This window comes from Patella vulgata, chromosome 8 (genome assembly GCF_932274485.2).
Source record: "Patella vulgata chromosome 8, xgPatVulg1.2, whole genome shotgun sequence".
NCBI lineage: Eukaryota > Metazoa > Mollusca > Gastropoda > Patellidae > Patella > Patella vulgata.
The window spans coordinates 52025575-52038422 of NC_065886.2; the positions used below are offsets into that span (position 1 = coordinate 52025575).

A 12848-nucleotide genomic window follows, 5' to 3' on the forward strand; every position below is an offset into this window, starting at 1 on the left:
AATCATGGCGATTCCTCCCCACACCATAACAGACCCACGCCCGTATCTGTCATGCCGTCTGACGTTAACGTTAGCATGACGCTCATTTACACGCCTCCAAACGCGAGCCCGCCTATCAGTGAAATCCAGAGTAAATCTGGACTTATCTGAGAACATTACACACGCCCATCGAAGATTACCCAAATCTTTACGCTGCCTACACCATTGACGCCTGTTTGCCATGTGCTGGCGAGTTAATGGAGGCACAACACGCAGTCATCGCGCATGGAAATGGGCTGCATGTAGCCGATTTCTAATCGTTTGGGGTGTAACTCGAATTCCTGTAACTTAGTACAAGTTTACAGAGAGTTGATTGGCCGTTTGTCCGCGATTTCCCAGGACCTGTGTACGAATGTATCGATCCTGGGCTTGTGTAATGGTTCTAGGGCGACCTGAACGAGTTCTTTCATCAACATTGTGTGTTTATTGGTAATGGTTCCACAATCTGTTGATCACAGACTGCGACACATTAAGCATGTTGGCTATTGCTTGCTGTGTAGAACCAATTTGAAGCAATAGCACGTAGACGTCCATCATGTTGAAGACGTCTCATTGCAAATTAAACGTAACAGACTAAAGCAAAGATATGCTAAACAGTAAATCGTATGCAAGAACCGATAGGAAAGCAAACATGGATAGGATAAACCAGCACGCGGCAGTTTTCATCAACCCTTCCTTGAAGTGTCAAATTTGATAATGAACCCCTCCCACGTGTCGCACTTGCAGCTCAGTAGTTCTTCATCTGTGAACATACTCTCAAAGCATCTCAAAGTATATATCCCCTACTTTTTTTGAAGAGTATATTTCTATAATTTTAAGTATTCTTTTCTACATTTGCATTCTTAATCTGGTTAGAGTATTACTGTTTCTTTAAACTCGGCAACTTTAGAGATCCGTAGCTTTCAGTTGCGACATACATTATCGTTCTGGAACACTCGATACCACACGCCAAGTGACCACTGGATGGATCGAATTATAAAACCACAACTCTTGCAATTATCTTATCATCAGATTGGATTCAATTCAGTATATACTCTCCCACCGGGATGACTGTTAAAGAAGGAATAAAATGGTGTCCTTTTGAGTGACATTCTGTTTGGAGATTAAATACACAGTCGTTCGTTGTACAGTTTACCTAAGTTCTGTCTCACCTGGCCAGCTCTTTCTGGCTTACTGTGTAACAACAAGCTACAGCGCTTCATTGACAAGAAAATTATATTTTAACTTATTTATTCCCGATTTACATAAATACAGAATAAATATAACAATGATTAAACAATTTATAATAATTTAAATGTTTCTAGTAATTAGATTTGCGTATCTGATATTTAAGCTTCTTCTTCGCCTTCTTCTTCATCAAATTCTCCTTCCTCTTCAGCTGTAGCATCCTGGTATTGTTGATATTCAGATACCAGATCATTCATGTTAGATTCAGCTTCCGTAAATTCCATCTCATCCATACCTTCACCAGTGTACCAATGGAGGAAAGCCTTTCTTCTGAACATAGCTGTAAACTGTTCAGATATTCTCTTAAACAGTTCTTGAATAGCTGTACTGTTACCTATAAATGTTCCTGACATCTTCAGACCTCTTGGTGGAATATCACAGACAGCTGTTTTTACATTGTTGGGAATCCATTCAACAAAGTAGCTGCTGTTTTTATTCTGAACGTTCAACATCTGTTCATCTACCTCCTTCATGGACATACGACCTCTGAACATGGTAGCTACTGTTAGGTAACGTCCGTGACGAGGATCACAGGCAGCCATCATGTTCTTGGCATCAAACATCTGCTGGGTGAGTTCGGGTACAGTGAGAGCTCGGTACTGCTGGGAACCACGAGAGGTGAGGGGAGCAAAACCTGGCATAAAGAAATGTAGACGTGGGAAAGGTACCATGTTGACAGCCAGTTTACGTAGATCAGCATTCAGTTGGCCAGGGAATCGAAGACAGGTGGTCACTCCAGACATGGTGGCTGACACCAGATGGTTGAGGTCACCGTATGTAGGCGTGGTCAGTTTGAGGGTACGGAAACAGATATCATAGAGAGCCTCGTTATCAATACAGTAGGTCTCGTCTGTATTTTCTACAAGTTGATGAACTGAGAGAGTAGCGTTGTACGGTTCAACAACTGTATCTGATACCTGAAGATACATACAAATAAAAACATATTTTAGAATAGTTAAAACAGTTAACAATTTATGCAGTTTATCTGCCAAGTAAATGGCCTAAATGCGTCGTCGTTAATAATGACATTCAGAAAATTGATATATCGGTGCAAATAATATTGCAGTAATTGTTGTAGAATGTAAAATATATAGTGTTTCAGTCAGATGTATGTATTGTAAAAACATCATAACATATTTTAAATACATAGTATTCACTTTAAAATTCTATATCTTACCTTAGGTGAAGGACAGACAGAGAAGGTGTTCATGATTCTATCTGGATATTCTTCACGGATTTTACTGATGAGGAGAGTTCCCATACCAGAACCAGTTCCACCACCCAGGGAATGGGTCAACTGGAATCCCTGTAGACAGTCACAGCTTTCAGCTTCTTTACGGACCACATCTAGAACAGAATCAACCAACTCGGCACCTTCTGTATAATGGCCTTTAGCCCAGTTATTACCAGCACCACTCTGACCAAAGACAAAATTATCTGGACGGAAGATCTGACCAAAAGGTCCTGATCGTACAGAATCCATGGTACCGGGTTCCAAATCGACGAGAACAGCTCTGGGTACATATTTTCCTCCTGTAGCTTCATTATAATAAACGTTGATTCTCTCCAACTGAAGATCAGAATCACCGTGGTAAGTTCCAGTTGGGTCGATACCATGTTCATCAGAGATTACTTCCCAGAACTGAAAATAAAGACAAATTCAATATATCATTTTAGCGCAGTTCTACTTTCATTTTTAAAATCATGTTATATTAACTCGACAAGAGCTTAAAATTTTGTCATCATATTTATCAATCTGTATTATATCTGACATTATTTCTCTTACCTTTAGCTGGGTAAAAATATTTAAACCTACCTTAGCTCCGATCTGGTTGCCACATTGGCCAGTTTGCATATGAACGATTTCTCTCATGTTGGAAGTTTAAAGGGTTAACTGTGAAGACAACTGTAGAAGACAGGAAGTGAATGTTAATGATAGACTCGGTGATAACTTATATACATATACATCATGTCACGTGTCTCCAAGGTAATATTGTTTGTAAGTAAATAAATAAATGGATTAACATAATCCACTAACGTAATGAGTCGGACTCAATCACGGTAGATTGATCAACAGTTTGCTTAATGAGACAACAATGGGCAATCCAATGTATTTAAATTCAATCTAGACCATGGGTGGGCGGGGGGATTTTTCTAGTGGTCTAGAATATTGCATTGGCGGATGAGTGGGTAATGATGAAATATAATAACATAGTCACTGCATAGACATCTAACACGTGTTACGGACAGTGTGTTGTCATTGATGATTTCAAATCAAAGAAGCCTGAACTGATTCAAGGAATACCACTTCGATTTCATATAGTTATATGTTTATGTTAATGTAAGCATTCATACAGTGGTCGGTTTAACAATCTTTTTCGAAAGACCTGCATTTGAAAATAGGTTTAGTTACCCATCCACCACACCCCACTATCATTTCTATAATGTCTCTATGAAACTTGTAAATGGTTAGCATGTTCACGTTGTATCATAAGGTCTGTCATTGAGTCAACTGGCGTGGTTTCGATTCTCCGGTTGTACGTGACAAAGAGTAGGGTCGTGTGTCCAACCACGTGGGTTTTCTCCGGGTCCTCTGGGTTCCTCCCACTGCTAAAACAGACCCTACGCGCAAATTTATTAATGAAATAAAACATTGAATCGTATGTTAGTCCCAAAATGATCTGGTTTGTGTCGAATGGACGTTAAAATCTCTCTTTCTGACTAGATAAAAGAGAAAATGACCTACAAATATTTGATTTTCGGGTGGGGGCGGTGAACTAGTGGTGTAGAGTGTCGCGCTTCGAGTTCTAGCTGTCCGATCACCCCTGGCTTGCGGTCGAGATTTCGACCCCGGGTGTGAGCGTATTTGGCTTGGAGTTGGGTGCCTTTTGAATCTAGTGGGTTTAATCCGGGTACTCCGGTTTCCCCCAAGAGGCAAGACCGCTGCGCGTGCTCTAATATAATACAACTGATAATGTGACAACTTATCTGCGATATCACCCTCGGTGGAAGCGGATATTAAACACTAAGAACAACAATATTTGATTTCTGTATGAAATGAAATGAAATGGGATTTAACGTCCTACTGTTCTGGTCCTAAACTGGGCCATACAGTGTGCCCGGGCAGTGGCACTATGGCCTACTCTTATATCGAATTCCAACTGCCAAGGGATCTATTACGTGCACGCCAATGTGTACACGGGACCTCGGGTTTTCGTCCCATCCGAACGACTAGACAGCTGTCCTTGTCAGGCCCTCCGTCCTGCATCACTGACATCTGGATGATCTTTCTCGGCCAATGCAGGGATCGAACACCCGACCTCCAGGCTAGCGAGCCAGCGTCTTACCCACTTAGCCACGTGATCCCCGATTTCCGTATGAGTATGGAAGCACAGACAAACAATATCCGTAAAATGTGTTACACAAACGATGCAGCAAAAGCTTTAATCAATTTGTATGCCACGTCAAGATTAGATAATTTCGATTTTCCTCAGGGATTGATTTATAAACCGAAAAAACTTCTGCAGCTAAGTTAATAAACCAAACTATCAACACATATTGCTCGCATATTGTATAACCTACACCGGTATACATATTTCCTCTAGTGTTAAGTTCAACTACGGTTGTATGCCGTCTATGACTTGCCATGTTTTTATTTTGCAAAATTCAAATATTTTTCATATATATTTCACCAGGTGTGCCACTACTTTTCCATTTGATCCAAAGTGTGCCGTTGGCAAACAAAGGTTGATAACCACTGCAATTAGAATGAAATGTTCAAATTATTCATTTACATTATCTATTTTCGAACTATTATAGCAAGAATGGCTAGTTCTTTATCTAAATTTACATAATCTATCTTTAAGCGTTGTCGTCTCATTAAGCAAAATGTTGATCAATCTACCGTGATTGATTCCGGCTCATTACGTTAGTGGATTATGTTAATCCATTTATTTATTTACTTACAAACAATATTACCTTGGAGACACGTGACATGGTGTTTATGTATATATGTCAACACTGAGTCTATCATTAACATTCACTTTCTGTCTTCTACAGTTGTCTTCACAGTTAACCCTTTAAACTTTCAACATGAGAGAAATCGTTCATATGCAAACTGGCCAATGTGGCAACCAGATCGGAGCTAAGGTAGGTTTAATTGTTTTCACCCATCTAAACGTGCTAGCAATCAGAGAAGTAAAATCACTTAGAGTCATTTAACATCTGATACCACTTCTCTGTTCAGGACTTTATATACTTAGTTATTAACCTGTTTAATATATAGTTATAAACCTTTATATAGTTATTAACCTGTTTAATATAAACCTTTATATAGTTATAAACCTTTGTAATACTGTTGTATTTAAGGATTTCATATAGTTAGTTATAAACATTTTTTTTTTAAATATTTCTCATTTAAGGACTTTATATAGTTAGTTATAAATCCTTTGAATGCTGCAATAATTGACAAGTGTTTTGTTTATCATCAATAATGAAAATGACCATACGAAAATATTATCACAAGACTGTACTATAGAATTAAAAAAAAAGTTATAAGATTTGGAAGTAGATTCCAAATATTTCAGTAAAATATCCAAGGAAATATATCAATTATGTTATTTTTCAGTTCTGGGAAGTAATCTCTGATGAACATGGTATCGACCCAACTGGAACTTACCACGGTGATTCTGATCTTCAGTTGGAGAGAATCAACGTTTATTATAATGAAGCTACAGGAGGAAAATATGTACCCAGGGCTGTTCTCGTCGATTTGGAACCCGGTACCATGGATTCTGTACGATCAGGACCTTTTGGTCAGATCTTCCGTCCAGATAATTTTGTCTTTGGTCAGAGTGGTGCTGGTAATAACTGGGCTAAAGGTCATTATACAGAAGGTGCCGAATTGGTTGATTCTGTTTTAGATGTGGTCCGTAAAGAAGCTGAAAGCTGTGATTGTCTGCAGGGATTCCAGTTGACCCATTCCCTTGGTGGTGGAACTGGTTCTGGTATGGGAACCCTCCTCATCAGTAAAATCCGGGAGGAATATCCAGATAGAATCATGAACACCTTCTCTGTCTGTCCTTCACCTAAGGTAAGAATATGTTGACATATTATAATAGCGATATTGTATTACTGAATAAAAAGATAGCTGAATAATTACCACAGAGTTCAAGACACATTGCGAATAGTTGTTCATATCTGTTGCCCTTTTATGTTAACAATTCTAATATTTTTCTATAATTTCAGGTATCAGATACAGTTGTTGAACCGTACAACGCTACCCTCTCAGTTCATCAACTGGTAGAAAATACAGACGAGACCTACTGTATTGATAACGAGGCTCTCTATGATATCTGTTTCCGTACCCTCAAACTGACCACACCTACATACGGTGACCTCAATCATCTGGTGTCAGCCACCATGTCTGGAGTGACCACCTGTCTACGATTCCCTGGTCAACTGAATGCTGATCTACGTAAACTGGCTGTCAACATGGTACCTTTCCCACGTCTACATTTCTTTATGCCAGGTTTTGCTCCCCTCACCTCTCGTGGTTCCCAGCAGTACCGAGCTCTCACTGTACCCGAACTCACCCAGCAGATGTTTGATGCCAAGAACATGATGGCTGCCTGTGATCCTCGTCACGGACGTTACCTAACAGTAGCTACCATGTTCAGAGGTCGTATGTCCATGAAGGAGGTGGATGAACAGATGTTGAACGTTCAGAATAAAAACAGCAGCTACTTTGTTGAATGGATTCCCAACAACGTAAAAACAGCTGTCTGTGATATTCCACCAAGAGGTCTAAAGATGTCAGGAACATTTATTGGTAACAGTACAGCCATTCAAGAATTATTTAAGAGAATATCTGAACAGTTCACAGCTATGTTCAGAAGAAAGGCTTTCCTCCATTGGTATACTGGTGAAGGTATGGATGAGATGGAATTTACGGAAGCTGAATCTAACATGAATGATCTGGTATCTGAATATCAACAATACCAGGATGCTACAGCTGAAGAGGAAGGAGAATTTGATGAAGAAGAAGGCGAAGAAGAAGGTTAAATAAAAGATACGCAAATCTAATTAGTAGAAATATTTGAATTATTATAAATTATTTTAATCATTGTTATGTTTATTCTGTATTATATAAATCAGGAATAAATGATTTAAAGTAAAATAAGTATCTACATTTTATTTTACCCACGGGCTTAAAGAATATCGATAATTATTTTTAGCGTCCAAGTATATTTTAATATAGATGGGGAAAAGGAAAATCTAAAATTGTTGAACTGGCTTTGAGAGAGAGAAATGGGGTTTAACGCCCACTTGACACCAACCAAGTCATTTCAATGATTAGCTTTAGCGTAGGTGTGGGACGAAACACCCAACTCCCGTGTACAGGTTAACGTGCACCTAAAAGAAGTCTCGTGGCTCATACTGCATGATCATTAGCAAAAAAGTTGGAAATCATACTTGGAAAATCCAGCGGACCAACACCCGGATCGAAGTCCTGAACTCCTGGTTGGTAAGCCGGAACAATACTCGTCGAGCCACCGCGGCCCTGATATGAGGAACATTTTGCCAGGACAGCAACATAATTCCAACCGTAAAGAGTTCTTTTACGTGCTTACAATGGTGTACACGGGGCCTCGGGTTTTTATCTCATCTAAAGGACTAGGGACTGTCCTTGTCAGGTCATGTGTCCTGGTCAAATTATAACTTTTATGAACAAAAGAAATCCGACTTATCTTGTTCATAATCTTGTTGGGAGCAGACCACGGTTTGTTGGGAGAAGACCATGTTTTTTGGGAGCAGACCCCGGTCATTTAAATGCGATCGTCATACGTTGATGGCGTAAAAAATATACAATTTAATTGATTTGATAACCACAGCCACCCCCACCTCCTCACTATCTCACAGATATAACAACACCCCTTAAACTCCAACTATGACTTATAGACGAGATCTTAGCTCATCTGGCAACAAACCGTCATTACTCTGCCAATATCAAAGATTCAGCAGCCACAATCAACTATATATTATTTAATATTCGTCCAAAAAAAAAAAAAAAAAAAGGATTTGGTGTTTTCATACATAATCAGATTTGTTTTAACTCGAAAAAGAGACGATCAACCCAATTGGGGGATATTCAACATAAACAGATTAGTAGATTAGTTTTAAAGGGACAATAACACTCTTGCTGGCTTGTCAGCTCCAGAAAATAAAAAAAATAGCCTTATTCTAAGTACTAGATGTGTTAGTGTCTAAATCCTATTTTACTTGTCCAGAGGGTTCAAAAATATTTTTAAATCCAAGTCACATTTGAAAAGCTTTACGTCAGGAATTTCAAATCATTTTTTAGTTGAATTTTTCCAATTTTTTAAATTAGGTGTGTTAAGATGAAATTTGTATCATCAATTAATTGGAATATTGTAATATAGTACAATTTGTTGACTAGAATAAAGATTGGGACATATCATTCAGTTACAACAAGAGTGGTATTGAGCCTTTAAATCGAAAAAGAGACAAAACAATTATTTTTCTTAAGTATGAAGAGCTGAAATTGGGGTGTGGTAACCCCCCCCCCCCCAATAAAAAAACCAAAAAAAAACAACGTTTTTATTTATTTCGCGAAAGAAACCTGTCCCTGTAGTACCGTATTGTTATATAGGAAGCATATAGAATAGAGAGAGAGAGAGAAATGGGGTTTAACATCCACTCGACACAAACTAGGTCATTTCTGGACTAACATATGGTTTAATTTTATTTCAATAATTCGCTTGCGCGTAGGGGTCTTTAGCAGTGGGGACCCGGAGAAAACCCACGAGGTTGGACAGGCGACCCTAATCCTTCTCACGTACAACCAGGTATTCGAAACCAAGCCAGTTGACTCAACGTGCTAACCATTCGGCCATCCACCCCCCCCCCCCCCCCACCATATAGAGCAACATTAAACGAACGTATGAAGACAACTGAAATTAATAATGGATGCGATCTACCGCATGGGACGTGTATTTCAATGCATGGTTGTTTCTTTAGAATAAAAAGAAGTAGTGAACTCGACGCCTTTGCTTACTTGACACTATTTAAACCGTACCCTATCCATGATTAATCAAAATCGGCCCATCATGTAATTATTCATAAAATGGTGTCTTTTTTTTAAAGAAAGCAACCCATTTTAGAAAATGTATGGCGGTTAACGTGGCGTGAAGTGTCCCACTAGTACCAATATGCATAATGGGTTAACTCTTGTCTACGATATCACCTTAGGTGGAAGTGGGCGTAAAACTCTAGAAACGAACGAACGAACGTACATTGTACTTCATGACGTCGTGAACTTACAGACCAATGAAATTGTCCGTATTACTGTATAAAACTGCGTATTCTGGGGAATGATGGAACGTTTAATACCCAGGTAATAATGGCGATTATGATGTGACTTTTAATACCCAGGTAATACTGATGATTATGGTGGAACTTTTAAAACCCAGATAATACTGGTGATTATGGTGGAACTTTTAATACCCAGGTAATACTGGTGATTATGATGGAACTTTTAATACCCAGGTAATACGGATGGTGATGATGGAACTTTTAATACCCAGGTAATACTGATGATTATGATGGAAATTTTAAAACCCAAGTAATACTGATGATTATGATGGAACTTTTAATACCCAGGTAATACTGGTGATTATGATGGAACTTTTAATACCCAGGTAATACTGGTGATTATGATGGAACGTTTAAAACCCAGGTAATACTGGTGATTATGATGGAACGTTTAAAACCCAGGTAATACGGATGGTTATGATGGAACTTTTAATACCTAGGTAATACTGATGATTATGATGGAAATTTTAAAACCCAGGTAATACTGATGATTATGATGGAACTTTTAATACCCAGGTAATACTGATGATTATGATGGAACTTTTAATACCAAGGTAATATTGATGATTATCATGGAACTTTTAATACCCAGGTAATACTGATGGTTATGGTGGAACTTTTAATACCCAGGTAATACTGATGATTATGATGGAACTTTTAATACCAAGGTAATACTGATGATTAACATGGAAGTTTCCTGTCAAAAAACTGTTTTGATAAAAGGCTCTAGATTATAATGGAAAAACATAAACGAAGCGAAATTGTAGTCTAATTTTTAGAAGATTTTGGACTTGTGAGGGCGCTCGTTGTGGAAATTCTTAAAATCCTTCAAAGGTTCGGAGAAATTGACTTTCTAACTTTATCCCGGACGACAGCTATTACAATGCAAATCAAAACGGTCATGTTTAGAATCAAATACGTCGTGTTACACCTAACAATGAGAAACTGAAACCGACCATCTTTTTACTCCAATGAAGTCAAATAAAAGAATTTTTTATATTTTAACTTATTTATTCTCGATTTACATAAATACAGAATTAATATAACAATGATTAAACAATTTATAATAAATTAAATGTTTCTACTAATTAGATTTGCGTATCTTCTATTTAACCTTCTTCTTCGCCTTCTTCTTCATCAAATTCTCCTTCCTCTTCAGCTGTAGCATCCTGGTATTGTTGATATTCAGATACCAGATCATTCATGTTAGATTCAGCTTCCGTAAATTCCATCTCATCCATACCTTCACCAGTATACCAATGGAGGAAAGCCTTTCTTCTGAACATAGCTGTAAACTGTTCAGATATTCTCTTAAACAGTTCTTGGATAGCTGTACTGTTACCAATAAATGTTCCTGACATCTTTAGACCTCTTGGTGGAATATCACAGACAGCTGTTTTTATGTTGTTGGGAATCCATTCAACAAAGTAGCTGCTGTTTTTATTCTGAACGTTCAACATCTGTTCATCTACCTCCTTCATGGACATACGACCTCTGAACATGGTAGCTACTGTTAGGTAACGTCCGTGACGAGGATCGCAGGCAGCCATCATGTTCTTGGCATCAAACATCTGCTGGGTGAGTTCGGGTACAGTGAGAGCTCGGTACTGCTGGGAACCACGAGAAGTGAGGGGAGCAAAACCTGGCATAAAGAAATGTAGACGTGGGAAAGGTACCATGTTGACAGCCAGTTTACGTAGATCAGCATTCAGTTGACCAGGGAATCGTAGACAGGTGGTCACTCCAGACATAGTAGCTGATACCAGATGATTGAGGTCGCCGTATGTAGGTGTGGTCAGTTTGAGGGTACGGAAACAGATATCATAGAGAGCCTCGTTATCAATACAGTAGGTCTCGTCTGTATTTTCTACCAGTTGATGAACTGAGAGGGTAGCGTTGTACGGTTCAACAACTGTATCTGATACCTGAAATTATAAACAAATATAAACCACTATTAAACTTGTTAAAACAAGGAAGATTTAATTTACAAATATTGCATTAAGTTAACGTTTTGCATTCCCAAACTATATACTAGTAAAGGCAATCTTAAAATCAAACATTGGCAGCCATATGTAAAGTTTGCAAAAAATGTTGATCCAAAACAAAAATATGTTCATTGTTCTTACCTTAGGTGAAGGACAGACAGAGAAGGTGTTCATGATTCTATCTGGATATTCTTCACGGATTTTACTGATGAGGAGAGTTCCCATACCAGAACCAGTTCCACCACCTAGGGAATGGGTCAACTGGAATCCCTGCAGACAGTCACAGCTTTCAGCTTCTTTACGGACCACATCTAGAACAGAATCAACCAACTCGGCACCTTCTGTATAATGACCTTTAGCCCAGTTATTACCAGCACCACTCTGACCAAAGACAAAATTATCTGGACGAAAGATTTGACCAAAAGGTCCTGATCGTACAGAATCCATGGTACCGGGTTCCAAGTCGACGAGAACAGCTCTGGGTACATACTTTCCTCCTGTAGCTTCATTATAATAAACGTTGATTCTCTCCAGCTGAAGATCAGAATCACCGTGGTAAGTTCCAGTTGGGTCGATACCATGTTCATCAGAGATTACTTCCCAGAACTGAAAATAAACATAATTGAAGAGTTAAAAGATAATTACCTTCTCTTCCATGGTAATTTTATTAGATATTTATATTTTTTCATGTATAATGTCTAAACAATTCTTTTGTCTGTTTTTATCTGAAATGTAATCAAATAATGCAGTATGAATAAAACTTACCTTAGCTCCGATCTGGTTGCCACATTGGCCAGTTTGCATATGAACGATTTCTCTCATTTTGAACGTTTAAAGGGTTAACTGTGAAGACAACTGTAGAAGACAGAAAGTGAATGTTAATGATAGACTCAGTGATAACTTATATACATATACACCATCTCACGTGTCTCCAAGGTGATAATACAACCAACAAGAATTAATCTGATAATCTCACCTTATATCCAATCATATAATCCTTAGCTTAATCCCCAATTTCTTTAACTAATCTAAAGTATGCGAGTCCTAATAATACGTGCGTAAACTTTACCTGTGTATTGCAGATGTAGTTGTCCGTTGCATTGGCCAAAAATAATTCATGATTACTTTTATGATAGTTTTAACACACCGACTTTACCCATGATAATGGGAAATATTCGAGGTAGTAGTATATGTACCTTGTAT

At 38.3% G+C, this 12848-nt stretch overlaps 3 protein-coding genes across 3 annotated transcripts; 1 reads left to right on the forward strand and 2 right to left on the reverse strand.

The window, feature by feature from the left end:
• Positions 1-1367: 1367 nt before the first annotated feature.
• LOC126831075 (tubulin beta chain-like) lies at positions 1368-3139 on the reverse strand. The gene is made up of 3 exons (XM_056102909.1): positions 3083-3139; positions 2609-2908; positions 1368-1490 (listed from the first exon to the last, which is right to left on the reverse strand). Exons 1-3 carry the CDS (start codon positions 3137-3139, stop codon positions 1368-1370), a joined length of 480 nt encoding a protein of 159 aa, XP_055958884.1.
• Positions 3140-5358: 2219 nt separating this feature from the next.
• LOC126831074 (tubulin beta chain-like) lies at positions 5359-7329 on the forward strand. Its single transcript, XM_056102910.1, has 3 exons — positions 5359-5415; positions 5894-6193; positions 7207-7329. The coding sequence occupies exons 1-3, from the start codon at positions 5359-5361 to the stop codon at positions 7327-7329; spliced, it is 480 nt and encodes a 159-aa protein (XP_055958885.1).
• Positions 7330-10769: 3440 nt separating this feature from the next.
• Positions 10770-12467, reverse strand: LOC126830376 (tubulin beta chain). Its single transcript, XM_050560762.2, has 3 exons — positions 12411-12467; positions 11952-12251; positions 10770-10892 (listed from the first exon to the last, which is right to left on the reverse strand). The coding sequence occupies exons 1-3, from the start codon at positions 12465-12467 to the stop codon at positions 10770-10772; spliced, it is 480 nt and encodes a 159-aa protein (XP_050416719.1).
• Positions 12468-12848: the final 381 nt, after the last annotated feature.

What these genes read in the sequence shown, in the direction of transcription:
- LOC126831075 (XM_056102909.1), bottom strand. Translation starts at nt 3,139, where the DNA reads ATGAGAGAAATCGTTCATATGCAAACTGGCCAATGTGGCAACCAGATC. An exon ending in GCAACCAGATCGGAGCTAAG is followed by an intron (nt 2,909 to 3,082) that starts GTAGGTTTAAAT and finishes CTTTATTTTCAG; the next exon opens with TTCTGGGAAGTAATCTCTGA. An exon ending in TTGATTCTGTTCTAGATGTG is followed by an intron (nt 1,491 to 2,608) that starts GTCCGTAAAGAA and finishes GGTATGGATGAG; the next exon opens with ATGGAATTTACGGAAGCTGA.
- LOC126831074 (XM_056102910.1), top strand. Translation starts at nt 5,359, where the DNA reads ATGAGAGAAATCGTTCATATGCAAACTGGCCAATGTGGCAACCAGATC. An exon ending in GCAACCAGATCGGAGCTAAG is followed by an intron (nt 5,416 to 5,893) that starts GTAGGTTTAATT and finishes GTTATTTTTCAG; the next exon opens with TTCTGGGAAGTAATCTCTGA. An exon ending in TTGATTCTGTTTTAGATGTG is followed by an intron (nt 6,194 to 7,206) that starts GTCCGTAAAGAA and finishes GGTATGGATGAG; the next exon opens with ATGGAATTTACGGAAGCTGA.
- LOC126830376 (XM_050560762.2), bottom strand. Translation starts at nt 12,467, where the DNA reads ATGAGAGAAATCGTTCATATGCAAACTGGCCAATGTGGCAACCAGATC. An exon ending in GCAACCAGATCGGAGCTAAG is followed by an intron (nt 12,252 to 12,410) that starts GTAAGTTTTATT and finishes GTTTATTTTCAG; the next exon opens with TTCTGGGAAGTAATCTCTGA. An exon ending in TTGATTCTGTTCTAGATGTG is followed by an intron (nt 10,893 to 11,951) that starts GTCCGTAAAGAA and finishes GGTATGGATGAG; the next exon opens with ATGGAATTTACGGAAGCTGA.